The sequence below is a fragment of the Petromyzon marinus genome, chromosome 38 (assembly GCF_048934315.1).
Source record: "Petromyzon marinus isolate PM22_M1 ecotype Great Lakes invasive population chromosome 38, UKy_Petmar_22M1.pri1.0, whole genome shotgun sequence".
Taxonomy (NCBI): Eukaryota; Metazoa; Chordata; class Hyperoartia; order Petromyzontiformes; family Petromyzontidae; genus Petromyzon; species Petromyzon marinus.
Window position 1 is genome coordinate 2,869,903 of NC_133704.1, and position 27,819 is coordinate 2,897,721.

General features: G+C 46.8%; 1 protein-coding gene across 11 annotated transcripts in view; it reads left to right on the forward strand.

Moving 5' to 3' along the window:
- The window catches only part of AUTS2 (activator of transcription and developmental regulator AUTS2), a 259,977-nt gene that overhangs the window by 48,492 nt on the left and 183,666 nt on the right, over nt 1-27,819 (forward strand). For 10 of the 11 annotated variants that reach the window (XM_076072511.1, XM_076072510.1, XM_076072506.1 and 7 more), the window contains exon 2: nt 2,695-3,192. In XM_076072511.1, the coding sequence (XP_075928626.1) occupies nt 2,695-3,192 (498 nt within the window). Of the gene's footprint in view, nt 1-2,694; nt 3,193-15,240; nt 19,001-27,819 lie in introns of those variants that run through there. The other variant, XM_076072513.1, reaches the window with a different exon arrangement.

Consider the following 27,819-nt stretch of genomic DNA (forward strand, 5'->3'; position numbering starts at 1 on the left):
ATCATCATCATCATGAGCCATGGTCGATCCACTGCTGGATGAAGGCCCCCCCAAGCCGCTACCACTTCTCACGATCTTGCCATGCAACGATGCACCCGGTACCCGCACACGAACCGGTCCCATTGCTGCTTCCCCAAGGACGTGTTCCATTGCCTTGGCTTCTATTTGGTCTTCTTTGGTTATTTCGGTAAAGTCACGTAGAATGAGAATAAAATATTAAAATAACACAAGAAAATTCTCACGACGTTTCGTTATTTTATTCTCATTCTACGTGACTTCACCGAAAGAACCAAAGAAGATGAATCCTTGCAGTCACGAAAGCTTTAAATCGAAATTCCAATCGGTCGTTATTCTTGACCACCGTCCATCATACCTTCTGGCCGTGGGGTGTCCTGGTCAAGCCCACTTACTTTTCTTCAAAGCTTGAATGGTGTCATTAATGGTGTATGTTTTGTACGCAAGAGTACTATTTTGTGAAATTTTCTAGGTAAACTATTATAAATTACAGTGTTTCTTTTATCAGATTTATTTTAGGACAGTGTCACAAATGCTGTGCATTCCAGTTAAATATTTGCCAGTGGCGCCCCATTCATTTACACGATGCGTTAAATTATCATTACGTCCTCTGTGTGTGTGGTTTGCCCATTTTGGAGGTTAAACTATAAACTGTTTGGCACAATGCCCAGAACTGCTGAACACCCCAGCACCATTGCCACGATGGTGACTGGAAAATGGTGTGCAGAGCGGCAGAGCGGCAGAGTGGCGAGGAGTGCCGCCTCTTGGGGAGGAGAGGGGCAGCCGAGTGGATGCTCAATTTCGGAGCCCCTGCGGATATGCTGTGCGAGCAGCACAGAAGGGGCCTCTTTACTGCAGAGCCACAGCTCGACGGCCAGAACAGCCCCAACAGACGCGGGGAGCACGGCATCCAGAGATGGGGTGCAGAGGGATGATGCCGGCAGGAATGGAGTGAGTTTAGATTCATCTGTTCGGTGGCATGGAGGCACGGCGGTGATACGTGCCTCGCAGCAACAAGAACTGAGGTTCAATCCCCAACACCATTGCCTTTCTGTGTGACGTTTGTATATTATTCCCCTGATCTTCATGGGATTCCTGCATGTTCTATGGTTTCCTCCCACAGCTACAAAGCATAAAATGTGACTGCTCTTAGCCAACTGACCCGATCCTGAGAAATCGACCTACAAATTACGTAATTGGGATCACAAACATAGCACCAACATCGCCCTCCTACTGTGGAAAAAAAAAAGCTTGGCAGGACCCTCTTTTCAAAAGAGTCTTGAGACTCTGAGGCTTTCCTGGGTAAACAGGTGTAAGAATAAATAAGCATTCTTATCACAATAACAAGCACTTCATTGTGCCTGCAATAAGTGGTGAGATTTGATTTTTTTTCCGTTCAAAAGTTTAACCCGGAAAGTCCCCCGATGACGGTGCGTCCCGTGCGCAAGGTCGTCACTGAGCACTCGCGCTACGACGCGGTCACACAACACCTGCAGCGTGCGTGGAGTGAGTGGGTGAGTTTGGTGGATGGGTTGGTGGGTGAGTAGGGGCGAGTGAGTGTGTTGTGCGGTGGTTGAACAGAGTGTGGGTGGGACAAAACGGTCGGTCCCATCGACATCAACACGTGACTTCGCAATTGTACCTGGATTTAAGGTACCACCAAAGTGTCTACCTCTCGGGCTGTGGTGACGGTGAATGAGAGAGGGAAGAAGTGGGTGAGGGCACGGGAGTGCAGCGTAACCAAGCCGGTGCAGCGGAGAGAGCAAGTCCGTGACTTCCTGCTCGCAATGAGGCGTCCGGCACCCATCCCCCATTTACAGCTCCGAGCCAGCGATGGAAATCCACGTTGGGGGTGATTGACCATACTTCACCACGTGAGTCATTGTGCAGTCGGTGAATGGGTGGAGAAAGGGGGTCATAGGAATGGTTTGGATGTAACCCGCCGCTAACGTTCAACCGTGGTTGGTGATGGAGCTCGTGGTGTCAGCTTCGTAGCCATTGTGCTTGTAATGAAGTAATTGGTGTAATCGATAATTATCAGTGTTGTGACGGCAATGGCCACGTATCAACGTTGGGAAATTGAAGAAGATGAAGCGATAATTATTTGTGAACTGGTGTTGTGGAGTCGAAACATCTTGAGACCAACGTTAAAAAAGTAAATGCAGACTCATCATGAATGGTTTACATTTTAACATGGCAAGCTCTGGGCAAAACGTGTCTTATATTTCATCATAGCAGATAATTAGGTGTCAAAATAAATATAACTGCTTTAATACGCTTATTCTCAAAATTATCGCTGTCCTGAGCAAAGGTGACTACCAAAAATGTGTATTCTTACTATCTCAGCTCCATCCCAGTCCTTGTAAAATATATATATTTTTTTATAACTAGCAGCCCGCACGTCCTTTTGGATGTGCATGAGAGGGGAGGGCGGGGGGTAACGCTCGATTGTTGTACCGTTGGAAATTAACCCACTTGCTGTACTGCCACACTCTGGCAAGCCGGGAGGTGCTAACCTCGGCGCCCACGGGGTAGGGGGAGGGCGTTTCGCAAGCGAGCACGTTCCACCGACCCTGGCTGCCTCCGTGGCGCCTCGCGACACGCAGCACGGCCACCGACTGCGAGCGATCTGCTGACGGCGTCTGCGTGGTGCTGTCCTTCTGGTTGTGTCCCCTGTAGAGCGACTTCACTCTGAGACCCGACGAGCGAGCTGCCAAGCGGGAAAAGCGATTGGTGCAGAAGAGGCAAGGCGAGCGATGCGGCGCCCTGCTGGAGCACGCCGGCGTCGGCGGCATGCCGGGCTTGGCCAAGTTGGGCGCCGATCGGAATCTACAGCTCTTAGGTCAGGGGGAAGTTGCGCGAGCGGAACTAAAAAGTGAATTGGACCTCGACACAGCTGGAAATGGTCTGCGGCAGCACACGGAGGAGATGGAATTCAGTGCAGTGCTTAGGAAAGATGTCGACTCGCAGTTTCAGGGGAAAGTTGCCGTGAACTCTGACACGGTGCGTGAGCTCAACGAAGAGGGCCTCCTCGCCGCAGCTAAACACAAGAGAGAGAAAGGCCCTCTGGGTGACCACAAGGAGAACAAGGTGGCGGGCGACAGCTGCTTGGATGTCGAGAAAGAGCCGGATAAGAAGCCCACAAGGAAGAAACAGCTGCTGAGGCCCAGCCAGCAGGTATGGGCTACGGCGCGGGTGCTTTGTGACGCATCTCTTTATATATCCGCAGTCGCCGTGTCGTGCGTTCGGCAACAGGGTTACGATGATTCTTTTATTATGAGCACTTGGCAAGGAGACGATGGGAGGGAATTCCGAGGAAAGAAGCAGACAGGGAAGTGGGGCGACGTTCACGTGTGGCAGGGCACGTGTGATGATACGCCTCGCCGCCGGGACTACTGCCACCTGGTCTCTTATCTGACACGTTATCACGACGTTGCTCTCATGGTGCAATCAGACCACGTGGACATGTGGGTTTTATGTTACTTATTTGTCTGGTTTAGACATCACTGTATTTTGTTAATCCTTGTTTACCCAGTAAATAATTGTTCAAGGGTGGCCATGTTAGGATTTTGAAGTAGGGGTCGATGCTGCTGCAGTGTGTCATCCAAATAGAGTTATTTTCAGGTAATTTTTCAGCATTGTGATGTTTAGACGATACCAGTCACTCTGTGTGGTTTTTAGCCATGCGTGGAAACCAGGGAACCTGCGGCAAACCCCACGCAGGACAGAGGGAGAACGTAACAGGGACAGTTTATACAAACTCATTAGACAAAGGCGCCCGAGTTGGGAATCAAACCCAGGAACTTCGTACTGTATGGCACAAGTGTTACCACCATGCCACTCTGTCGCCCACTCATTGATTGCAATGCCTAATGGAGGTGTTATGATAAGCATCACAAGTGCTGCCCATATTCAAGTATAAGTTCCTATACAAAGTAACAGAGACGGTCCTTGCCTATGAACATCCGGCAGCTCGCCATGATATGTTCAAGCAAGGCTGACTGATGAGAATGGAATTTCGAAACCGGTCTGGGATTTTTTGGTATTGAACCAATGCAGCTAAAATTCACGCCCATAAGGTCAATGGGTTGAGTAAAAAATGTTGACTTTTTTTATGCAGAAGAATGGATATGTGAAGGAGGCGAACCCTTTGAGTTATTTTGAATCCCTAGAAATACATTATTTTTGCAAGGGGGACCTGGGCCAGATTGCAACTCCAACTAATTATCATGTTAGAACTGCCATTAGCGTTGTGCTCCAACAGGCCTGGATAAGCTGAGATGGCACACGAGGTGGTGGTGTGGCCAGGACCATGCCCGGCCACCTTTGTCTCCCCAGTTCTGATGTTCACACACTGCACCGGGTACTCATTTAACGCTGAGTCGACCTAGTGGAAGCGTAGAACCAGTTCAGATATTTTTCACTGATGCTGGCCATGAGTGGGAATTGAACTTGGGTTGCCGGGTTCTTAATACGATGCGCTAACGGCCGAGTCACTGATATGGAGTTTGGTTTTCCCGGGGTGCTTCCATGTCCCATCGCTAAAAAAAAAGGTATGATGTAACTAGTACTGTATTGACTAAACATCCCATTGCTGCAAAATGACCTGGAAATTGCTCAATTTGGATTACAAACAGCAGCAACATTGGCGGCTCCCCATTGCGAAATCTTGGCTGGACCCTCCTTTAAAAAAACTCAAAACAAATTCATCAATTACAAATTATTTGGTACTATTGCTGCTGCGGCTGCTGTGTTCGCAGTGCTGCACAATTAACAACAACAAAATATGAACACAAAATGAAAGAAAGTCTTGCGACTCAGTGAGGCTTTCCTAGGTAATCAAGCAATGTTGTAATAATAATATATATTTTAAGGTATTTAGCCAATGGATGTGGAGTGCATCAATGTTTTTCATGTAAAACAACCGCCTAGTTGTTTTCCAATCGACGCATGAATACAATCCCGCCGCTTGTAAACAATCTCCCCGTGAAGGGGAGGTGAGCGCAGCGTGCTTGACACCCGCGTTTATGTCGCTGGATTTCAAGGTACGCTTCCAATTGTCAGCGGTGGGCCCTGTCTCTGTGGTCGAGGAGGGGCTGCCCCCCATGGGTAATTAGGCTGCTCATAGCGCGCGTCTGGCTGGGTGCCAGGTTGTCCCCAAGGCAGTGCGAGACTGGGCAGCTTTCATTTCAAAACACCGTGTGTTTACACTCCCTCGTGTTTTCCATTTATTAATATAGGTAACCATTTTAATTCTGTCAAACAAAGTGTGTTTTATTTATTGTTCTTGTTTACCCAGGAAAGCCTCGAGACTCTTTTTTTTTTTTCATGAGGCTCCTGCCAAGTTTTCCCTGTAGGTGGCGACGATTTCTGTGTGCGTCCCAATTAAGTAATTTGTGGTGTAATTTTTCAAATTAGTAAAATTTAGACCCTGATGGCCCAACGCAATGGCCTGCTCTTCCTCGAATGACGTAACGCGATCTTTAACGTTCACCATCAGTTCAGCAGATGAGGTATTATTTTACAGTGAATGCACACCGATTAGCACGGTTGGCTACGTACGGTGCGAAAGAAGTTCGACATACATACATCACCCAAGGTAGCCTGCAGGAGTTAAACCACAAACCTCTGCAGCAATCGGCAAATGCGCTCCCAGTTGGCCACATCAACCCTGAGCCAGGAGTTGAACTCGCAACCTTCCAATTGCGGGCCACCGGCCCTACCGCCGAGCTACCTGATGGCTGCCATGCACACTGGTGGAGACACGGCCGGATGGCACAGCCGCGAGCAGCTCACAATTAGAAAGTTGCGAGTTCAAATCCTGGCTGAGGGGAGGTTGACTCAGCCCGTCATCCATCTGGGATTAATAAAATAGATACCACTTTGTAGGGAATTTCAACAGTGGTTGTGTGCTATGGAAAGACTCGCCCTCGCCATAGGAATGTATAATTTCCACCACTGTCTCAGGCCTGTCAACTGGAGATGAGCATCGTCTCATTGCTCATTTAGGCAGGAAATTACTATGACCTTTGCCCATTGAGGGAGGCTGTTGGTCAGTGTGCTGCCCTCTGATTTTATCTGAGCAGGTGCTACTGGAGAACATGTCTTGATTATTCTTGCAGCTGGGGCTTCTCTCGTGCAATATTCAACATTTATGGGACATTCGTGAAGTGAAGCACTTTCGTTCAGTGAGACAAAATGCAGGTTGCCATTCACTCTGGAGACTGAAAATTAATAGAATGGCTTTGAAGAGAAAGCCGTGTTGCCTTCAGTAACCAGTGGGGACAAAATCACAGCATCAGTCATGCATGTGTTGACATTGTGTTGTCAACAAGCCAACATTACACAACACGAGATAACCATCAGTGTCATTCAGGAGAATATAAATAACACAATAAATAGCAGACTATACATCACATAAGCACAGAAAAAATACAAATGGTTTTGTTACACATTCCTTCAGCCACACGGCTTTCAGGCTGTGCATAATACCAGCAGCATTGGTTCAGCACAAGCAAACTCCGGACCAGTTTTGACATCTGGTATCTCATTAGCAGTGAGGCTGTGCTGGAACTGATGCTGGTGAATTGCCCAATGTTTATCGGCAAGGACTCTCTCTGTTAGATACAGGTCCTAGTTCTACACAAAACCATATAATGCATACCACAAATTATACCTGTCGTTTTGGAGAATATACGAAAAAAATAACACTGTTCGTATTTAAATGACATCTGTAGCTCTGGCAACAGCAAGCACTGCACTGTTAACAATAAGCGACATAATAGGAGCTCTTCCTGGTTGCCATGTTTAATAAATACTTGAATTGGCTGTCATCTGCTTTTGCATGTCAGATCATGAGATGGGCTTTTGGTTTTAACCCGGGAAAAATGTTCAGATGTCAGTGTGCTTGTGAAACCACGATTTTAGTTTGATTATTTTTTTACATTCAGAAATGTTATCACTCAGTTTATTGGCACATGGTTATAGTTTATGAATTCCAGACTTCGGGTGTACCAAAGTGCCACGTTATGCAATTAATCACCCATGTTCTTTGAAGCACTGCAGATTCGTAGTTTTTTATCACAGTAGACCTCCTAAAAACCAGCGCTCCAATCATCCATGGATTCCCCGCGGCTCCTCCTGAAGTCCGCGATCTGCGACACCGTTGATCCTGAAATCCGCAAAAACTTCGCGGTTCTCTGGATCTCTTTCAGGAGTGGCTAATTCCTCCCGGCATCTGCCACTCACCATGTCGGTGCGAACGTTTTTTTGTAAATTACGGGATCCTCATCATTAGACCTCTTTTGCCAGTACCAAAATATAATAGGGTTTTTCCCCTTTTTTTCTGGCAACAAAACTGAAACCTTTTTACTAGGATTCATGTCTGCATTAACCACAATACCTGCAGTTAAAATGCAAACAAAAAACCATACAATGATAATATATGCATTGTCCTTGAAACTGATTGGTCCACACCAAGGGACGGCTTTCTTTTGAGCCTCGACCCAATTGGTGCTCGACCAGATGACGTGTACGCCTTTTGACGTCATTTGGTCGAGCACCAATTGGGTCGAGGCTCAAAAGAAAGCCGTCCCTTGGTGTGGACCAATCAGTTTCAAGGACAATACATATATTATCATAGTATGTTTTTTTGTTTGCATTTTGACTGCAGGTATTGTGGTTAATGCAGACATGAATCCTTATAAAAAGGTTTCAGTTCTGTTGCCAAAAAAAGGGGAAAACCCCTATTATACGGGATCCTCATCGGTACGGTGCCCTCATATCACCACGGATTCTCAGAGTCCTGCTGTCACGCGACTGGTAAAATTCACTCTTGTGGATGCGGAACACATGATTATCAGCACAAGGGCATTTCACGTGAGCACATTATAGAATTAAATCAAAGATCCTAAAATACAAAATGGATCCAAAACTGCCCTTATCCAAATACCATTCCTGTTAGGCACTTCCACGTATATATAATAGGCATGTGCCTATTATATGTTCGGCACTTGACAAACGCTGCGTGATTTGGTGACCCTGCATTGGCAGCCGTGCTCAAATAACAAGAGCTCGCAATAACAAACCATGATCGTCAATAATACCGCGGCCTTCAAACGAAAAGTATATAATAATAATAAATATAAACTAAAATATATATTTACGGCAATTGCCCGTCGTCAAAGCACATGTGCTTATTATATACGCTTTCTCCTTTAAAGCCTCAGTGTTATTGATAAATGTGTACAGGTGAGAGGTCAGCAAGTGCCTGAAACGGTCTGCTGTGCTTCCAATGGCAGCACTGGCAGTGCCAATGGGCAGATACTGCTGGCACAAGTCCACAGGTCTGCCTGGTGCACTGGGCACACTGCCCACCTCCGACCGTGACAGCGTTTATTGCGTGACGGAGCTCCAGGCCTTATCCATCATGTGCTGTGGGAGCCAAATGGGAAGATCTATATCTCTGTTGACTTGTCTGCCCCTGAAAATGGGCTTCAGAATCTCACTTGCGTGTGCTCTTGATGTTTATTGTTTGTTACGTCCATCAAATGTGGGTTATAAGACCCCTTCACCACCAACGTAGCTAAACAAATGGCACGTGCACAGGCATTTAATGCGCCAATTATTATTGTTTCAGTACACCGGTGAGTCAAGGATACAATTCTCACAGCCACATTTAGCGATTAGATATGAGGTTTGCTTGAAACTGCACCAAGCATCTTCAGGAAAAATCAAGGAAGTTAGGATAAAATACAGAAAGTCAGAATGTTTTAAAATCAAGAATGTTTTATTTGTTTGGCTATTTATGGTGGTGGATGATCGTACAACACAAACTTTACCAGATAATTATGTGGCCTTGTCGGAACATCAATTATTACTTAGAATATTGGCTGTAAAAACCTCCGTGTTAAATCTGCATTCTATATTGACGATTCTAGATGCAGTGTGGAGAATGAGATGTGATTGCGGTGATTGAAGTGAGCACCGCAAAGCGCTGGCCCCTGGACTGAGCAAGGGCGTTAGCGGAGATTGCAAATGAAATAACATTAAGTAGGGCAATTGCCAACCTAGAATCCAAGCAAATGCAGTGCTAAGAGCCCTGCTTATAATTATCGAGCAATTGATTATGTAGCAATTGAAGATGCACTCTTTAATTTGTACCTTTTCTTACAATCTTTTTTTCCAATGAATTTACCTGCAAATTTACATTGGTCTCTGTAAAAACTGACGGTTTATAATTTTTGTAACGTAAGATGCTTTTTGTCTGGAATAGGCTTTTATTACAAACAAAAATACAGGACTGTAATGTAGCATTTCCTTTAGCTGTGTGAATCCAAAACAGTAAATGTATTTCGTAATCGAATTAAATAAGCAGACAATATTCCTCCTTTACATATCCGTCTCTCCACGTAAAATTGAAAAGTTTTTAACACATCCCGTCAGCCACAGCCTTCTGGGAGTGCATCATTTCAGCAACTTAGGTTCTAGATTAGCACGGTTGGCTGCGTACGGTGCAAAAGAAGATTAACACATGGACATGCAAGATAAGCAAAGTCGAGACAAATTTCAACATTAAATGTCTCATCAGCAGTCAAGTTTGCTTGAACTAATGCTGATGAACTGCCAGCCATTAATAGGAGAGGACCCTGGCTGTTAGGTATGGCAAAACTGTATAACACAACACAAAATAATCATTGGCGTTGTTGAACTTAAACTTCTTTCGCACCGCACGTAGCCAACCGTGCTCAAATTGGTTAGCCAAATACGGTGTTGTTTTGTAGTCTTGATGGTCATGCCAGAGGGCACTGCATCTGAGTGGATGCGAGTCATTGAGACTCGCATCCACTCAGATGCAGACGGGCAAGGCGGCATGGCCCGCCTGTGCACAAGCGGCCGGCCTCCGTTGGAAGCTGTCTCCCTCTGCTGTCCGCACACAGCGCAACACTCGTCGTTCGCCTCGCTGTGCAGAAATATTATTTCGTTTCATGTGATATCTGCAACGACGCTGATGATTACTTAATGTTGTATAATATCAAGTTCTGCATCAAAACTAGGACCCGTATCTTGCAGAGAGGGTCCTTGCCTTTGAACATCTGGAGGTTTACCAGCATTGGTTCTCAAGTGGGCCTGGCTGCTGATGAGACACTGCATTTTCAAACGGGTCCAAAGTTTGCTTGTGTTGAACCAATGCTGCTAAAATGGTGCGCCTCCAGAAGGTCGTGTGGCCGACTGGATGTGTAATATTTTACTTTTATTGTTTATGTGGAGGGACAAATATGAGAAGCAGGGGAATTTTTGCTTAGCTATCTTCATGCAACAGAAGCTGCTGCTGAGAAGTCGAGAAAAGGTTGCAGGACAAACCCGTTCACCGTTTCCTCGTGACGGGCGCTGTGTCTTGCGACAGCACTGCGGCAGTGGTCCCACGGAATAGGTTTCAGTTTCATTTATTTGGTGTAGCCCTGTGAGCCATTCGGCTCTTGAATCGGGTGCAACCGCAACAAACAAAAAACAAAAACATGAACAAGAAAACATCTTAAAGTGACTATGTGACTGTGCAAACAGAAAATCCAGGAAGAAACAGCAAAATAATCCTTGAAAAAGCACCGTACACCAACGCTGTGTGCAAAAATCCCAGTGGGATGCAAGTCAAACAACAACGACCACAAGACAACTTGGATTAAGGCCATCAGTCTAACTCCATACTACAACAAAACAAACATGGCCAAACCAAAAAACTTTTCGAAATCACCAATATAAACCCATAAATGCAATGTAACAGTGATCATAGGGACTGTGACCGAATTTTTAACAATAAACTACATAAACAACATGCACCACCAAACCCTAGAGCCATAGCTGGCTGCATGAGTCACTCCACAACAACAGAAGCATCAGCCGGAGTATCAACATTTTTCAATGCACCTTTAAGATCAGCACACTAAATAAAAACACAGATCATACTTTGCAGCGGTCATCCGGAGCGAAACATTTTAGACAGACATTGTTAAGTGGTGCAGTGCTTTCAACGCGCGTTCCACTATGAACCTGGAGATACAAGTTCGTTTGCGGAGCCACGGCTAACATCGGCGGCAAGTGATATCGGAGCAGATACAGATACTTGCATTGAAGGGCTTTTTAAATCTGCATCCGTTTGGCAAAAAATGGCCATAGCTCAGTGCCATCATTTAAGCAATCGCTAAGAACGTTCGCAAGTTTAACTTTAAACCTAAACGGCCCTGGAGTTATAAACTCTGGAGCTCGCATCCCCCACCGCCAGGTGCGCTTTTGTAGACCCTGTAAAGTTGTATTATTCCGCAAAGTTTTTAATCATATTGGGGAGGGTCGAAGAGCTACCCCACGACGCCATCACGTGGGACATTGAACATATCGGTATTTTTAACTTAATTAGTATTTCAACTTTTGATTTAAAGCTTTCGTGACTGCATGGACCCACACTCTTGGTTCCTTCGGTAAAGTCACGTAGAAGGGAAACAATAAAATAATAAAAATACAAAACAATAAAATTCTCACGACGTTTCGACTGCAACACAAGTGTTCAACCTCGTGTGCATTCATCGTCATTCTCATCATCGGGTTTATCATGCACAGTTATAATGAAATATTCACGAATATGAATGTATAGGCCATGTTTTCTCTGTGCGATTGCACACAGCACATTTTGTGCTTCTACTGGACTCTAACATGACCGTGATGTTCACATGTCAGTGCAAAGTGGTTTTTTGCGGTGTCTGTGAAACGACTGCCGAGTTGAGGCCCATAGGTGGCAGTATGTTGATATGGTTTTGGAGTACAAACACTGCTTTGACAGGTGGTTTGTGGAGCGCGAGCGTTTTGTAATCGACCCGTAGCCGAGCGGCCCCTTTTAAACAGGGGGAGGTCACGGTGTCACGCGAGTGATTGCTGGTGGTCGGTGGCACGTAGTGCTGCTGATGCGTATGACACGGGGGCAAGAGGCGGTGTCTCACAAGTCGTGTGGCTGTCAGCGTCACTAATGAATACAATGTACACACCTAAAGTATAGACGAGTGATTAGGCATCATGAATGGCAAAGCACTTTGGTTGATTGATGATCCAGCACTCACTAATTCACTTTCGTCTGATCCTTGCTCACTGGCGGTTAGTCGCCTCCCTATTGCTCCGCTGTTGCTACTACCATTGTTAATGTTCCCTGAACTTCACAGATTCCTCCAACCTGTGTTGAGATCTCGGTCTACCAGACTGACCTCGTCTCATCCACACTGTATTCAACCACCACACTGAAAGTCACAACGCACTCACCCACCCACTTCACTCATTGACTCACACTCATCCACTCACCCACTCACTCACTCATCGACCCATCCCCTCACCCACACAAGACAAAGACAGAGATCTTCCATATAGCCTTAACAGACTTTATGGCCAAGTGCTGTTAGTGACCACCTATATGAAGGCCAGAACGACACACAAGAGGGTGGTGTGGGTAGCATCATGCCTGGCCGCCTTTGGCTTTCCAGTGCTGATGTTTACATACCGGAGCAGTTACTCATTTAAGACTGAGTCGACCTCAAGGAGGCCTAGGACCAGTTCAAATATTTTTCACTGATGCGGAGCAAGAATTGAACCCGAGTCAGCACGCTAAACACTGCCTCACCGCTCCCCACACTCGCTGACACACCCACTCACTCATCCAATCACTCACTCATACACTCACTCACTGACACACCAATTCACTCCCCCACTCATTGACACACCGATTCACTCTTCCACTCACCACACTGTAGGTCACAACACTTTGCTTTCTGCTCCCTCCCTCGCACTGCTCCACTTGGGAATTCCCTCTCATCGTCTTTGTCCCAAGGTTTTACAGTAACCTTGCTCAATTCAAGAACGGTGTTAACTCTTATCAATTACAACCTTCAGCAGTGGTTGTCCTCTGGATAAACTCTTCCCTGCCACAGGAATGTCGAATGTCCACCACTGTTTCCAGAGCTGTAAGCAGGAGATGAGCACCACTTCAATGCTCATTTGAGTAAGAATTAACTTTGACTTGGATTACAACTGTATGAGTGCTGTTTGTTGCTGGCCGCTTGACTTTGGCCCTGTGGTTAGCAACTGAATCATTTGGCGGGACCCCGGGGTCCCGCAAAAATCAGGTCAATAACTATTATTTTTCAGTCTGCCCACTCGTGATCCCGACAGCAACGCGCCGCCCGCCCAGACTCGCGCCAGCAGCAGCAGCAGGCGGCGATCAACACGATGGGCGCCACCCCACCGGCCAAACGCAAGCCCCGGGGGGCGTCCGCCGCGGTCGCGCGTGGCGACGACGCCCTCCGGTCAGCCGTCGATCCTCAGCTTCTTTGCCTAGGCGAGCCCGCCCCCTAGGCAGTGGATTTAACGTGTTTATGTCATTTTTCAACTTTTTACGAAACTTAGTGCCCCGAGTAGCTCTCGACGAGGCCAATCGATTGACGCTAGTTTTGTTGTCGGTAAGGCAAGACTCGTGTCGCTACGCGGTTTTTCCCACCACGGGGCAGTGACGGGATCCCGGGGTCCCGCCAATTGCTTCAACTGTTTAAAATATACAGTAGACTCTCTATTATCCGCATGCGGTTTGCGGATTAACCGCACACCTGACATTTTGACATCAATTAATGACTCACGGATTTTCCCTTAAGCCCAAAATGAATAATCTAAAAACAGTTATACATTCTTACTCGTGAAATTTGTATTGCAACTCATGTGCTTCAACCGAAGAAATATGTTGCACCGGTTAATTCAAAATCCACTTGATCGCCTCTACAGTGCAGTAGTTGCATATCTTTACAACAGTGGGCTAGGTTTTGATTTTGATTGGCGTGGCTCTGCTGCTGTCCTCTTAGTGGGCGCAGTCTTCTGCACGGGAGCAGGAAAGTGTTAGCACTGAGCACGCGTATCGGTCGGTCGATTCTTTTATACACATTTTTTTTGTTTATTAACAAACAACATTTTATTCTTAGCTCTTTCGGTAAAGTCACGTTGAAGGGAAACAAAGAGCTAAGAATATGAATTACTGCAGTCACGAAAGCTTTAAATCAAAACAACATTTTCTTAAATTAAACATAATTTATACCTATATTAGTGGTTTTTGGCATAGAGATCCACGGAAAATTCATATTTTTTTAATTATCCGCTATTTTGACGGGGCCATCCTCTCCGTATCATTGGGCGGAGAATCGAGTCTACTGTTTATATACTGCATTAGGATCTATGCCCCTTACAAATGTAAATGATTACTTTTGTTATTGAGTAGCATACACTCTTTTTGTATGCAGCAACTGCATGTGTTTGTGCTTAAACTTTGTATTATCCAAGCCAAATTTACGAAGTAATCTGAGGGTTTGACTTATACATCCCTGCAGGTAATCCATATTGATTCCAGGCTTATCAGCGATGATTGGTCTGCGTCACATCTGTTGCCGCTATTAGAGGGGACTTGCTGGTTTTCAGAGACTTTGTGTTCCGCATGGCCTTAGCGCAGCAGCGCAAGCAGGAACGTCTCTGGAGCGTTGTTGTCTGAGCCGAGCCGGCGCCACCTCTCACCGACCTGCGGTGCGTAAATCCACCCGCCATTGCCTCTCTTGAATGTTTGCTTCCTCTGTGAGAAGGAGTAGAAGCGGTTTGCGGGAAGCTGTGCTCTGCACGCACCTTGCTCAATTCAAGAAATGCGTCAACTCTTATCGATTATAAACTTTAACGGTGCTGCCGGTTGCTGGTCGCCTGACGTTTTGGGCGTTTGGGTTGTGTTCAGTAGCTGTGTTTGAACCCCCTCCCCCCCCCCAGCCGAGCAGTGATGTACGCGTCTGTGCGGTGCACGTGGCGGTCACGTTTAATTCCTTTTACGCATCGCAATAGCTTCGGTTTCAACAGCATTTTCAGAATGTGTAAGATGCTGGAAAAGTTTAGTAAAATTCTGAGTATCCAGAAATCAATGAAATGCTATCGGCGGGCTGTTGGTGTGCGTTTCCGTTGACCGTGCGTGCCACTGCGCGATCAGACGCGGGTAGCGAAACAGCGCTGGCTGACTGGTAATGATTACGAGACGGCGTGGCCGTGCTGCGGAGCGGAATGAAGGGCAGGTAGAGCCTGCGGCTCAAACAGATGTCACGCTGAAGGATGTTTGCGGAGCATGAAGCGCGGGGGTAACGTGAGGTCGGCAGGCGGTAGGGGGAGCGGTGGGGGGGGCCGGTGCACGGCTCACGCTGCGCCCGCGCGCCTCTTCACTTCACATGTCGCTCAGTTTCAGCTGCCTCTAAGCACGGATGGGAATTGCACACGGCCAAGGTGCTGTGACATGTATATGCATGATTTAATTTGGAGTTAAGCCTCGGAAATATCTGGCCAAATTTGTGTCTTAAAAACCCTTCCAACACTCAAACAAATAAAATGTTCACATGCACGAGTATTTCGTGCACCGATTAATTTTGTTTCAACCCACCGATAAGTTTTGAAGAAGAATTTTCAGAAACAAACTTAGCAATTCAAAACGCGGCATTTATCTTGAAACTACGTCAAGCATCTTGGGAACAAGATCCAGGAAGTCGGAATAAAATTCCGGAAGTCACTCTCTGGCCAGATCATTGTGTTGCCTCACCCAAAAATCCATGATGATTCACAATATTGACTGTGAAAACCTACGCGTTCAACGTTATACACGTTAGGAGTTAGATAATCCATCTATTCCTCTGGATTCGATAAAACGAGCACCATTTTGTGGAGAAGTCAACAGTGGTTCTCATGTGAATATGCTCATCCCTGTCATGGGAATGTGGAATTTACACCACAGGCCCTACAAAGCCGTAAGCAGATGAGCCCCGCCTCGTTGCTCATTTGACCAGGACATCATCTTTGACCTGTTTTTAGTGATACGTTAGATACACAGTGGCAGCGAATGCACGGTGCGTGAGATGGGCATATTGCTAAGCGTGCATTTGCACATGTGCTTTAGCAGCAGACTGATCCACACTGCCAGGTGGAGGCCAACCATTCCAACAGCCTTCATGCCCTACGGGTCTCTTCCTCCCCTGTCACAAGCCATTAGTTTCCAGTTCCCAGCAAGCCTGCAGGAAATGTCAGCAAGGAACTAAAGTGTGCTGGCTGCCTTGCAAGAAAGATCCTGGGTGCTCGTGCGTGGCGAGGCCGCGTGGGCACGGGGTTTAGGAGCATGCGAGATGCTCGCATGCTTGTTGGGTGCGTGCTAGACTTATTTTCGTTTTTTAAGGAACAAAACACATCGTAATATGCCAAACATTTCCCGTTTGTGCATGCATACGATGCTTGTTGAACATTACACTGGAGTGTTTATTTTTGTTTCACAGTTGCTGAGGCCCAGCATGTTAAGTGGCCAGCAACAAACAGCACTATCGAAGAGCTGCAATAGATAAGAGTGTTACACGTTTCTTGAATTGAGGGGGAGATTGGGAAAAGAGACGATGGGAAGGCATTCCAGTTTGGAGCAGTGCTAGGGGAGGGAGAAGCAGAGAGTGTTTTGAGCTGTACCGTGGTGGTTGAACATCGTGTGGATGAAGTAGTCGCGTCTGGGAGAGCTATTCTTGTTCGTGTGTCGAGTTAAGGCCATGAGAAAAGACGGTGCAAGGGAATCGAAGCAGATAAGTGCAAATGTTAACGGGTGAGTGGAGGGCAAGGCACAGGTTAGAAACAGGGTTTGCCACTTGTCCCGGTTTTTGACCTGGTGTAGCCATGAGTGGGCATCTCTGTTTGGGTGGCAGCAGGAATTGGTTTGTACCGAGGTCTGGTACCATTATTGTGCTGAACTTCATTACGGTACACTGCACAGTTGTGATAATAGGCCTTCAGGGATATCGAGGTTTGGTCTTGAGTGGAAAAGGTGGCGGCCCTAGTTAGATGCATGTGGAAGGATCTACTCCCCTCCCTTTTAAAAGGTGGACGGCACACTTAACCTATCATTGCCAGTGCAGTGTATGCATATAACCGCCCACCGCCTTCCTGCCAAATAAATTCAAAACTGTTAACATAAAAGCTATTATACACTCAGTAATGCATACAACGTCGAACTGTTTTACGTTTAAAGTTATTCAAAACGTACGTTATCTCTGTCTTGATCTGTGGACCTTCGCTGTCGGTTTCCGTTCTGACGCACGCTGGCGTTTGTGGGATTGAGCAGTCGGGGATTTCCATGGGCCTACCGCACGGCCGCTGCAGCTTAGCGGTGGCACGGTCCGGCTGTAGCACGTTCACCACTCGTTGTAGAGGTCCACTGTTTGATTCCGCACGTCGCCCTGGTTGACATCGCGGTGTGTGTCAACCATAAAAGACCACTCGCTGTCCGCTTCGCTCGCGGTGGTTGTTAAGAGATCCCTTCGTGTCATTCAACGATGAGTAGGCCATTGTTTGCCGGTCAAATAATTTGTCAAATTACAATCGTCTCCCTCTAAGGTGAAAATGTGGCCGGACTCTCCTGCAAAGGAGCCTCTTTGAGACTCTCCGGGGGTTAAACAAGTGTAATGGTGAGAATAAGTAAGAATCTATATGGAGGTGAAGTGGGATCTCGAGTGCCAAGTGCATAAAGTCAGGCCGCAGGGCTGAGGCTGCTACAGTTGGCTGAGCAGTCTCATGGGACTCGCACTCACTGCTGCCCCTGGCCAGACAGGAAGATTATTTCAATCTGTCAGTCACATTCACAAAGGCCCCCTACAAATGAACTCATTTGCTGTGAGCCAGCGCCAGTGAGGTTATGCGTCCGAGGCCAGGCTCGTGTATTTGTTCACTTGCTATTTTGATGCAAATCTCAAGCGTAGACGTTGGAACTTTCTGTGAATGCGCCTTTATTCGCCTCCACTCGTAATGCACTGCCCAGTGTTACTCGGGGAAAGGGAGCTGCCGCAGTAGTGCGAGCACACTGGACTTCAGAGGTCGCCGTTCGTTGCCATCTCCTGGCACGGCAGCTGAAACAAGGTTTTTAAAATCCTCACAGATTGTCAATTAGAACGCCGCGTGTGGTGTGGCAATATGTGGATACGCTCACCTCCTCTGACTGCTCTAGTCAACTCGGAAGTGTAGAGCAAATACCCTCTAGGGTTCCCTCAAGCAGAGGCCATTCCACCAACAGCGGAGTGAACAAGCAATTGCAGGGCTGCCACTTTACTTTGACCAAAGGAATATCCATTTGTAAGGTGTGGCGTCCTGCTGCTATTGTAAAATCAAAGCTGATTGTATTTTCCTTGAGGTTCTGTCACAATATATTCATAATCTACATTCAGAATGCTTTCCTCTTAATGCTGCGATCAAGGCCATCACACACGAGCGTGTTTATAATGGATGCGGTGTGGGTGCATTGTGCTCTGCAGTATGAATGATTGTCGGTGGCTGTGGCCTGGTTGCTCAATTGAGTGGCGCGTGCCTATGGCCTCTGTTGCCACAAGGCAGCCACTGTGGGGACGCCCCATAGTGAGGGCTTCATTCGTGGCTCAGTGGCTGGAGGCGGCTGTGGGAGGAGCGTGGTTTGATCCAGCCTGCTGCTGCTGCCAAGCGACATGTGGTGGCTGAACTCAGCACACCCGGGCACAATTACGAGGAGATTCTCTTTCTTGCGAGTTCACATAGCCTGTGCCGTGTTCGCGTGCGAGCTGCCATCCTGCGCGCCGCTCACGTTGGCCGCATTTGCGAGTAGTGTGCGAGGAGACGAGGTGCGTGCGTGCGAGGTGTGTTTGCTCTCCTCGTGTAGCCATCGCTCGTAGTGTCTCAGGAGGATTACTGCGCGTTTAAGACCGTGTTAGTAACGATTACGGAGATCCTCGCAAATTCCTCGCTCGGCGGCTGCCACGCTGCGTGCACGACCAGGCGTGGTGCTTGGAATCCGTTTTTGGCTTCGGAGCGCACGGCGGCCGTTGTGAGAACGCGAGGCTGCGAAGGCAAGATGATCAAATCTAGCTGGTTCTACGTGAAGTTCAAGTATGTGGAGAAGGTCAGTCGGCTTCACTTGTAAATCTGGCACGAACTTTCTTGAATCATATTTCTGTAAATTCAAGGTTCCTATGATATTATGGATACTTTGTTCGCAAAAAAAACTCGACGTGGTTTTTTTTCCTGCGTAGATAGTTGTTAATGCCAAGTACGGTTTGCAACCCATGCAGGTATTTTACCCGGAGAGTCCAGAAAATTGACATCTGTGTTTTGGTGTCAGATATGAATTCGTAAAGAGACCTGGTACCAGTATTGTTGTGTCGAACTTGATTATGGTACACTTCGCAGTTTTGCTGGGCCTAGGCTTGACTGAGAAACATGTCTGGGTTTGGTCTGTGTTCGATAGGACCTATATCTAATAGAGAGGGTCCTTGCCTATAAACACTTTGCAGTTTAGCATTGCATTCAGCAAGCCTAAATCTACTCATGAGACACTGCATGTCGAAACTGCTACAGCGTTTGCTTCTATGAGACCATTGCTGTGAAATAAATATTTCCCGGAAAGCCGTTTAGCAGATGGATTGTGTAAAAAATACTCGTAATTATTTTTTGTGTGTAGAGGGCCAGATACGTGAAGGGGGCATATTGTCATATGAAAGGATGTACAACAAAAATATGATTTTCATAAAGAGCATTTTACACGTTTACAATAATTTTGGAAACGTGTTGTGGCCACAGTGCGGTAGAGAACCACTTCAAGTGGCGTTGGGAATTTGTGCAGATGATTTCAATTTGAACAAATATGCGTCCTCTTAAATGGATAAAAGTGGCCTGAAATGTCAGTGCCACGCTTCTTGCCCATATTGAAACATTATGCGAACAAGTACGGGAATAATTCACCTTCATCGTCAACGTTGTGCAGCAAAACACCAAAGGCTCGCGAAGGCATCACGTTCCCGGAAAGAGATGATTGTTGTAATACCCATTTCATTACTTTAATGATCGTCATCATCATCATCTACCATGGTCAATCCACTGCTAGATGAAGGCCTCCCCAAACCACCCCCGCCACCTCTCACGATGCTGCAATATAAAAATGCATCCAGCACCTGCACTTTAGCTGATCTCATTGCTCCATCTCTCCTGGGTGAACGTTCTCTCAGACTCGTTCCATTCTAATAGCCAATGTGATTCCAAGCACACATCTCTCTGTGTTTCTTTGCATAGAGTTACATCGCTTAAATAGTAGATATTTGCGGGATTTCTAGAAAGTATGTGTCAAGTTATTAGATATAAGAAGTATGCTCTTTTATTTTGTTATTTATATTTTCCATATCGCTAATTATCACTTTGCATGAAACTAGGACCCACATCGAACAGAGAGGGTCCTTGCCTATAAACATCTGGCAGTTCACCAGCATTGGGTCAGGGAGCTGGCTGCTGATGAGATACTGAATGTCGAAACGTGTTCAGAGTTTCTTGTTGAACCACTGTTGCTTAAATGATGCACTCCCAGAAGGCCGTGCAGCCCATGGAATGTGTACAAAATACAATTATTTATATACATGGAGGAATAGATGTCAGTTTAACAGCAATATTATCCTTAATAGAGGTTTTTAGGTGACAAATTGTGAATGTTGTGGGTTTGCTCTGCAACACACCGGTGTGCTGATTTAGTAAAGAATTGGCATGTTTTGTTTACGTGACAAACCTTAATAATTGGCTGTGTCGGGTTTAACGACTCGTTTATATATTTACGAAATCTGAACCAAAAACCTCTGTTAGGGATAGATGTTTGCAGGATACATTATCGTCCACGTATATTTTTTTTGTTACGTATTTTCTCCATAACCGCACGAAAGATAATTTCGTGCCTGTGCTGCAGTGTTACATTGCATGGGAGCGCTTGGTTGAATGGTAAAATTAGGCGATATAATCTTGCTCGTGCATTAATTATAGAAATCATCTTTGTGGTAATACCAGCGATGCAATAAAATAACACGTCGTTTTTCATGGCCCCAGCACAGGTTAACCACTTACATAATTGCGCATATGTTTTTTTGTGTTATAAAAGCTTTAATGGGTTTATTCTGCAAATAACATAAACAGATTAATCAGGGTCGTTACAGCATGAAACCTTGTAAAATAATTCTTGATATATACCAGAGCCAACCAATAAACAGCAGACCATTCTATTTTAAAAATACATTACGTAACTTACCATCCGTCAATGAGAGTGGGGCGGCTATCCTTGGCATGTCATCTTGTTAAGAGGTCATGTTAAACTTCTCTTCCAGTCATCCAAGCCTGACTGCTGATGAGAGACTGAATGCTGAAACCGGTCAAGAGTTAGGTGGCATTGCGGTGCAGTGGTAACATTCGCGCATCACAGCAAGAAGGACCTGGGTTCAATTCCCGTCCCAGACGCTGATTGTTGTTGAGTTTGTTTGTGAGCTGTCCCCCTGATCTGGATGTCTTTCCTCCAGCTTGTATGGTTTTTCTCCTCTAATAAACAAAACACAATGTAATTGGTATTGGCAAAACATCCCGATGCTGAAAAATTACTTCATAATTACTCAGTTGGGATCACATGGAGCAACATCGCCCCGATTAAAAAAACTTGGCGAGGACCCTCCTGAAAAAGTATCTTGAGACTCAGCTTTTCTGGATAAACAAGCGGATTATAATAATTATAAAAAATAGTTTGCATTAAACCAATGCTGATGAAAAACATCACTCTCAAAAGGCTTTGTGGCTGCTGGAAAGTATTTTTACAAATATTTCATGTTGGAGAGAGACAGACGTGTGAAGGAAGCGAATAGCCTGCTTATTTGTTTTGCTATTCATATTCATCGACCACGATGTCAATGCTCGTGTTGTGTGCACGTATGTTGAACTTATTTCGCACCGTACGTAGCCAGGTGTGCTCGTGGGAGCTGTCGTGCCACATACGTTGCAGTACCGGGTTGCAGTTGATGTTGAGCGCTTCGTGGCAGGCCAAGGCGTGGCTTCCTGTGCCCGTCGTACGTTCGTTTGTCAGTTTAACACGTAGTAGGCTTTTCGCGACCAATATTATTCATAATCAAGATTTTTGGGTTCGATCGCGTTATTTATAAATGTGTCGTAATCCTCCACCACCCGACACGGCCAATCAGCAAAATAAAGTGTCACGTTGACAAAAGACAATTAGTTCAATACTTTAGCCCACCGGTGTGTTGAAGAGTGAATCCACAACATTTACAGTTTGAATACGACGTTTCGCTGGTAATTACATCCAACATCATCGGGCAATTCGCCAGAATGGTAAAGCCCTCACTTGCTCCCGGTCTTAAATAGAGCAGCAAGGTGATGTCATCATTTAACTCATTTCAGGTGCAGTGATTTGAGGTGGAGGGGGGTAGTGTAATTATATAATCGATTAGTAATCAGTCAATGGTTATGATTAGTAATGAGTTGTAGATTAGTAATTAGTTTTAATGTGTGTTATTGTGAATATATGCTACATTAGTAATCCGTTAATTAATGTGTTTCCCCTTTAAGGAATTGTAATATGTATTATTTAATAATACGCTTCCAAGCCGCACTAAGCCTATAGCTGTCAGAGCGATTAAAGTTATTTCTGTTTCTCTCAATTTCAATGGATTCTCTAATTAGTCTTTGCCAGTAATAATTAGTTTTACACAACACTTCAACGTAAATGTTGTGGATTCACTCTTCAACACACCGGTGGGCTAAAGTAGTGAACTAACTGTCTTTTGTCAACGTGACACTTTATTTTGCTGATTGGCCGTGTCGGGTGGTGGAGGGTTAGGACACATTTATAAATAACGCGATAATGCGATCTAACCCGATTTGTTGACCGGAGCAGGTTACTGCTACCGGCCACCGGCCACCGGCGGGCAGTTGCTGGGTTCTGTTCATTGCGTTATGAATCACAGTGACAGTGCCTTGGCAGCACGGCATTAATTATTGCAACGCCAGGACACCCTGGCATCTGTACAGCGGCACTTTGGCTTCAAAGGCCGGTGTTGTGAGCCAGGATGAAATAATGATCTCCCCTCCCACCCCCGTGTGGCTGCTTGCAGTCGAGCCCACGTGGCTCCATTTATGCGCAGCGCCTGGATGCCTTTCAGAACACATCTTGACAAATATATTTTCAAGGCTGTAAAACAAATGTTTCTGAAGAAAAGCAAAATGTACAGAAGCAGCAAGGGAACTCGGTGTTTGAATTAAGCACCTAAGCGGCCACCTATTTCAGGAGTCACGAGGACCGTGTGGCTCTTTGAAATGGCTCCATCCAGAAGAACTAAGCGGACAATGCGCACGCCACATTCTCCTTCCCATAGCTGTCCCTCTACGTAAGCAACAAATATCTTATCAGCCGCACGGCCCTTTACGAGCGCATTATTTCAGCTGCTTTGGTTTTAACACAGGCAAAGTGTACCTAAAAACAATGTAATGGTTAGTTTTATATAGCGTCGTTCATGCAAATTGCTTCTCACAATCGCTGTGTAGGAACCACAGACCAGGCTGGAAGGCTGGAAGGCTGCCAGGCGGAAGAGCCGCTGCCACGATTTGCTCTGCAGTTCTCTTATATGTTAAGCTTGAGAAGGGATAGACAACATCAGTCCACACTTTTGTGTGCTGCATTCTGCTGGCGAGCCAGGGTTATGGTACATCCCTGCCTCCACTGTGCTGGATGACAGACACGCACAGAGCCACCACCGGTTTCAACAGTCGGTGTGTCATCAGCAGAGTTAGGCTTGCTTGAACCACCAATGCTGCTGAAATTATGCGCTCACAGAAGGCCGCGTGTCAGATGGCACGTGTTAAACATTGTATTCTTATTTTTTGTTGCTTTTTTTGCGGTGAGACGGACATGGGGAGGAGGCGTGCTGCCTGCGTGTTTATTTTGTTACGTATATTCTGCACAGCGGCACAAATGATGATTGTGTGTTATGCGTTACTTTAGCAGCAGGATGGACACTGCGATGAAGGGTCTGCGTAGTCCAAGCCATGCCACTGCTGCGATCACAGCCATTGGATTCGTTGTTAAGAGGATTGTGCATGTGCGCTGTACAGATTAGAGACCCCTACCAAATAACGTTTGGTATTTGCTGTTAATGTTTGCAAGGTTCTGGAAACACGTGTGTTTGACTTTTTTCGGTGTGATTTGGAAGCGTGGCGCGTTGGTCACATCAGTGGTCACACCGGTGCCTCAAAGCAACAAGTCCCTGGGTTCGATCCTGGCTCGTGTGCCTGTCTGTGTGCAGTATGTTTTCTCTCCTGTTCTGCAATGGGTTTTTTTTCCGGGTTCTCCAGTTTCATTCCACAGCAAAAAATAAGTAATATTTAAAAATAAAAACGACTCCGGGAAGGTGGCCCCGAAGCTTGCTATAACGTAAGGGGCCGTGGTGATTTACAGCCAACGTCAATTGAGCGTGAACAATTAGACCCAAGCCGAAACATAACATATAAAAAAGAATGTTTAAAAATAATTTTCAATTTTTTTTTATATAGAATATAGTATTGTCATCAGTATGACATAAGTATACCAAGTTTGCAGTCGATACCCCATTTGGAAGTGGGTTAAAATTGAGTTACAAGATTTGAGGATATGACAACAACAACAGACAGAGTGAGTTAAATAAAAGCGTGTAAAAACACAATGTAATTGGTGTTGGCCCAAATATCCCAGTTCTGAAACATTACCTGCAAATTAGTCAATTGGTATTACACACAGCAGCAACATCGCTGAATTAGATCTAGGGGAGGCCCAAGACCGGTTCAGATAATCGCAACTGGTGGTGGCCATGTGCGGGAATGGAACAGGGCAGTGCAAACCAATGATCCCCCATATAGTCTTAACAGACTGTTGGGGGCAAGTGCAGCTAGAGAGCGCCTATGAAGGCCGACACGGCACACGAGACGGTGGGTGGGCAGCCACCCACGCCCGACCGCCTTTGTCTCCCTAGTGGCGATGTCTACTACACACCGCACCAGGTACTCATTTTATGCTGAGTGGACCTCGGGGAGGCCCAGGAGCGGTTCTGATAATCGTCACTGGGGTTGGGCGTGAGGGGGAATCGAACTGGGGTGGCCGGGGTTTGTAGTGCAGCGTCGCGCTAACCGCTACACTTCCGCTCCTGATACACAACAACAACAACCGCCATTCGCCACTAAGTGGCGGTGAAGTCACCACGACGCTTGTGCCAGGCTATGTGCACCTTGAGGCCACGTGAAGTGTCGAACGCCCGCTGGCAGGAGGTCACGGGACAGACCCAGCAGGTGCCACGGGTCGACTGACTGAGATGCCTGAGATGACTGGCTGATGCACCACCTGTGCCCCCTACTGTGCCAACTTGCTGTGCTTTAGCCACCCGGCGCTCCGCTCGTTGTTGTGAGCGTCACTCCTCCGCCCTCAGTTGTTGTTGGAGGGAGACTGCCTCCAACTGCCCAGTAGCAGCGTCCTTCACGAGCCTCCTCCTCCACAGAGGCCAAACTTGACACCGCTGGTACCTGTCATCGGCAAGTCCACTCAGCTCCACGTCCTCCTGTACCACATCACTCCATCTCTTCTCTAGCCCGTGCCGCGCCCGTTTAGCCCCCTAGATCCGGCCGAACACACATACACAAAACACACACACAGACACAAAACACATACACACAGACACAAAACACACACACATATACACATAACACACACACATATACACAAAACACATACACACATACACAAACACACATACACAAACACACATACACAAAACACACACACATACACAAAACACACACATACACAAAACACACACATACACAAAAACGCACATACACAAAACACACACAGACACAAAACACACACACACATACACAGAACACACACACAAAACACATACATCCACAAAACACAGACACAAAACACATACATACACAAAACACATACACACCCACACAAAACACATACATACACAAAACACACACACACACAGACACAAAACACACACATACACAACAACCGCCATTCGCCACTAAGTGGCAGTGACGTCACCACGACGCTTATGCCAGGCCATGAGCACCTTGAGGCCACGTGAAGTGTCGAACGTCCGCTGGCAGGAGGTCACGGGACAGACCCAAGTGCCACGGGTCGACTGACTAAGATGACTGAGATGACTGGCTGATGCACCACCTGTGCCCCCTACTGTGCCAACCTGCTGCGCTTTAGCCACCCGGAGCTCCGCTCGTTGTTGTGAGCGTCGCTCCTCCGCCCTCTGTTATTGTTGGAGGGCGACTGCCTCCAACTGCCCAGTAGCGTCCTTCACAAGCCTCCTCCACAGAGGCTGATCTTGACACCGCTGGTACCAGTCATCGGCAAGTCCACTCAGCTCCACGTCCTCCTGTACCACATCAATCCATCTTTCCTCTAGCCCGTGCCGCGCCTGTTAGCCCCCTCGATCCGGTCGAACAAAAGCTGTTTCGGCATGCGGTGGCTGGGCATGCGGGCTACATGACCCAGCCAACGCAGCCTTGTCGGCCAGAGGAGCTCACCGATGAGACCTTGCCCAGACCTTTCAAGGATTTGTGAGCTCACACAATCCAGCTTGGTTAAACCCAGGATGGATCGTAGGCAGGCTAGCCTCAATGTTTCTAACCGGCGAAGGTGTTCCATTAAGGGGGTCCACGTTTCGCAAGCGTAGAGAAGGGAGGGAATGACCGTGGCCGAGAAGGCCTGAAGCTTAGTGCGGAGCGACAGACCAGGTAGCTTCCACACAGCGTTACGCAATCAATGAAAAGATATTGCCGCTCGACTGATTCGGAGTTTCAGTTTTCAGTTTATTTATTTTGGTATAGCCATGTGAGCCATTCGGCTCTTGAATCGGGTGCAACCACAACAAACAAAAAAAACACGAACAAGAAAAACGTCTTAAAGTGACTATGTGACTGTGAGACCTCTGCTGTTAAACTGGAGCCGGTCATAAGCACTTTGCCCAGGTATGGGAAACTCTCCACTCTCTCCACAACTGCCCCATCACCGATTGGGAGTTGTGGGGGTGGAGTGTCCAATGGTACAAAATACCCAGGCAGGTGCTTAGTTTTGGTGGGGCTGATGGTAAGGCCCCATCTCTTAGTGGCACGCTCCAGTCTCAGCAGCAGCGTCTCCAACTCCTCCTCTGAATGAGCAGATATTACCAAATCATCGGCATACATAACGTGGTTGAGCAATAGGGAGCCATCCCTTGACCGCACCCGGGCATCGATCAGCCTCCCATTATATCTGTACCAAATGGAGATTCCCCTGGTACAGCTATTGACGGCTTCATGAACTACGTGGTCAAAATAGATGTTAAATAATGTGGGAGCCAGAGGACATCCCTGTCACACCCCAAGGTGTACACGGAATGGCTCTGACTCCCAGCCACATAGTTTTACCCGGGCCCGCTCACTATCATGAAGGTTAATGATCGTGAGCAGAGGGTCAGGGACTACAAAAGCACGAAGAACAACCCAGAGCCCAGGCCTACTGATGGTATCATAGGCCTTGACCAGGTCAATAAAGCAGAGATGTAGGTCTTGCTGGAATTCCCTACACCTCTGCTGTAGCAGACGGACAGAAAATATGGCATCTGTGCAGGAGCGCCCTTTCCTGAAACCGCATTGGGGCTCCGCAAGCCTCTCCTCAGCGTGCCTGGCAAGGCGATGTTGAATAATCCTTGCCAAGACCTTTCCCGGCACACTGAGGAGTGAGATGCCCCTGTAGTTGTTACAGTCTATGCGGTCGCCCTTCTTAAAGAGGGGGACCACCAGGGCATCCTTCCAATCCTGCGGAACCCGCCCAGTGGTCCAGACTGTTGTTATGATGTCATATAGGGCAGTCTGTGCACA